This window comes from Camelina sativa, chromosome 3 (genome assembly GCF_000633955.1).
Source record: "Camelina sativa cultivar DH55 chromosome 3, Cs, whole genome shotgun sequence".
NCBI classification, from domain to species: domain Eukaryota; kingdom Viridiplantae; phylum Streptophyta; class Magnoliopsida; order Brassicales; family Brassicaceae; genus Camelina; species Camelina sativa.
Window position 1 is genome coordinate 23475045 of NC_025687.1, and position 2119 is coordinate 23477163.

Below are 2119 nucleotides of genomic sequence, written 5' to 3' on the forward strand. Positions count from 1 at the left end.
AATGATCCTGCTTGGACTGCTGCTGTTCGATCCTTATACCAGAAAGTTGTTCGAGAATGGATCATAATATCGCTTTCATATGCTCCATGCACTAGTCAGGGTTTGCTTCAGGTTTACTTCTTCTTGCCAATTCATATTGTCTTCTATATGCACACTGAAATATCTTTATTTTTGACAGCTTTCTATTTTTTCAAGTCAATGTGTTAGTTTAACTATTTTAAATGGAAACCTACTGTGGAGATATTGTTCCTGTCTCTGTTTTGTTGTAGTGCCATGTTTTACTTCCGTCTACTGTCTCTTACTAATTCTTTTTTATAGTTTTAGGCTCCTTTTTTTTTAAAAAATTGCGTAGAGCAGCTCGGCCTCAGTTTTTCTCTCCGCAATTGCTGTTTATGTTTCTGAATGATTCCTTAGTCTCTTTCAGAGGTACATTCTGTTTTTGGTGCACAAACGAGCTAGGAAAAGCTTTGCAGGCAGGCGCTTAAGTTGTAGTTCCTCTGGATTCTTTTTGTCTATATTTTCACTGCAGAGCGCTTTTCCGTGGTTTCTACTTAGGTTAGATTGTTCTTGTTGTTCCCATGAGTTATAATAGAGTTTCACATTTCTTCTCTGGTTTTTAATATGAACCTCAGGATAAGCTGTGCAAGGCAAACACATGGCAGCGAGCACAAACTACAACTGATGTGGTTTCCCTTCTATCTGAGATAAAGATTGGAACTGGAAAAAATGAAATTTGGTCTGGGACAAGAACTGCTAATATCCCAGCTGTGATGGCTGCAGCAGCTGCAGCGTCAGGGGCAAACTTAAAAGTTTCTGAAGCCTTTAACTTGGAGGTACTTGGTACTGGTGTAGTCAGTGCAACGGTAAAGTGCAACCATGCTGGAGAAATTGCTGGCATGCGAAGGTTGTATAACAGTATTGGTGGATTTCAATCTGCCTCGGCGCCTAGTGGTTTTGGTGGTGGCCTTCAAAGATTAATATCTGGGGCATTTTCCCAGGCACCACAACCAGAAGATGATTCATTTAATGAGATGTTAATCGCCAGGTTTGTGCGTCTCCTTCAGCAGTTTGTAAATACTGCTGAAAAAGGTGGAGAGGTGGACAAGTCACAATTCCGAGAAACTTGTTCTCAAGCAACTGCATTACTTCTGTCAAACCTGGTAAGGCTAACCAAGAACAGAGGGGCTCCTTTTTCTTACGTGTGTAGAATAGAAGGGGGCACATGTATGCAGTATCTACCATCTATTTTGTGTTTCACATTCTGATTTCTCTTATTGTTGCATCAGAGTGAAGAGTCGAAAACAAATGTGGAAGGCTTTTCTCAGTTGCTGCGTCTTCTTTGTTGGTGTCCAGCATATATATCTACTCCAGATGCTATGGAAACTGGAATTTTTATATGGACTTGGTTGGTTTCCGCTGCTCCTCAACTGGTATCTCTTGTCCTTGCCGAGCTTGTTGATGCATGGATATGGACAATTGATACCAAACGAGGACTCTTTGCGTCTGATGTACGATACTCTGGCCCAGCTGCAAAATTAAGACCCCATCTTTCCCCAGGGGAACCAGAAGATCCACCTGAAAGTGATCCTGTTGACCAGCTTGTCGCTCACAGACTCTGGCTTGGATTTTTGATAGATCGTTTTGAGGTTAGGATTTATCCTCGAATTTTTCTAATACAGAACGAACTCATATTTCTGATTTACCTCATTTTCTTCCGTTATTGGTTAAGACGGTCTACAGTGTTATAACTGCTAAGTTTTCTTGTGATCCTACTTGAATCAATATGACTTTTCACACCTTAGGTGAGAAATTTGTAGTCGCAACTAGTTTTGCTTCACTCGAAATATTTTGCCATATGGTGTATTTGCGTGAGTTTCTTATCGTCACAATGGTTTTTAGGTTGTCCGACATAATAGTGCCGAGCAACTGTTGTTGCTAGGTCGGTTGTTACAACGGAGTACAGACCTTGACTGGTGCTTTACTCGCCACCCTGCAGCCGCTGGTTCCTTTTTTTCTTTGATGCTCCTTGGACTGAAATTCTGTTCATGCCAGACTCAAGGCAATATGCAGAAATTTAGATCTGGGCTCCAGCTGTTAGAAGATCGCATCTACAGGTCAC

At 41.3% G+C, this 2119-nt stretch overlaps 1 protein-coding gene across 1 annotated transcript in view; it reads left to right on the forward strand.

The window, feature by feature from the left end:
- The window catches only part of LOC104779238 (phosphatidylinositol 4-kinase alpha 1-like), a 15103-nt gene that overhangs the window by 6517 nt on the left and 6467 nt on the right, over positions 1–2119 (forward strand). Inside the window, exons 11-14 of the mRNA XM_019240769.1 lie at positions 1–111; positions 633–1160; positions 1287–1646; positions 1900–2114. Coding sequence (XP_019096314.1) covers positions 1–111; positions 633–1160; positions 1287–1646; positions 1900–2114 — 1214 coding nt within the window. The remainder of the gene's footprint in view (positions 112–632; positions 1161–1286; positions 1647–1899; positions 2115–2119) is intronic.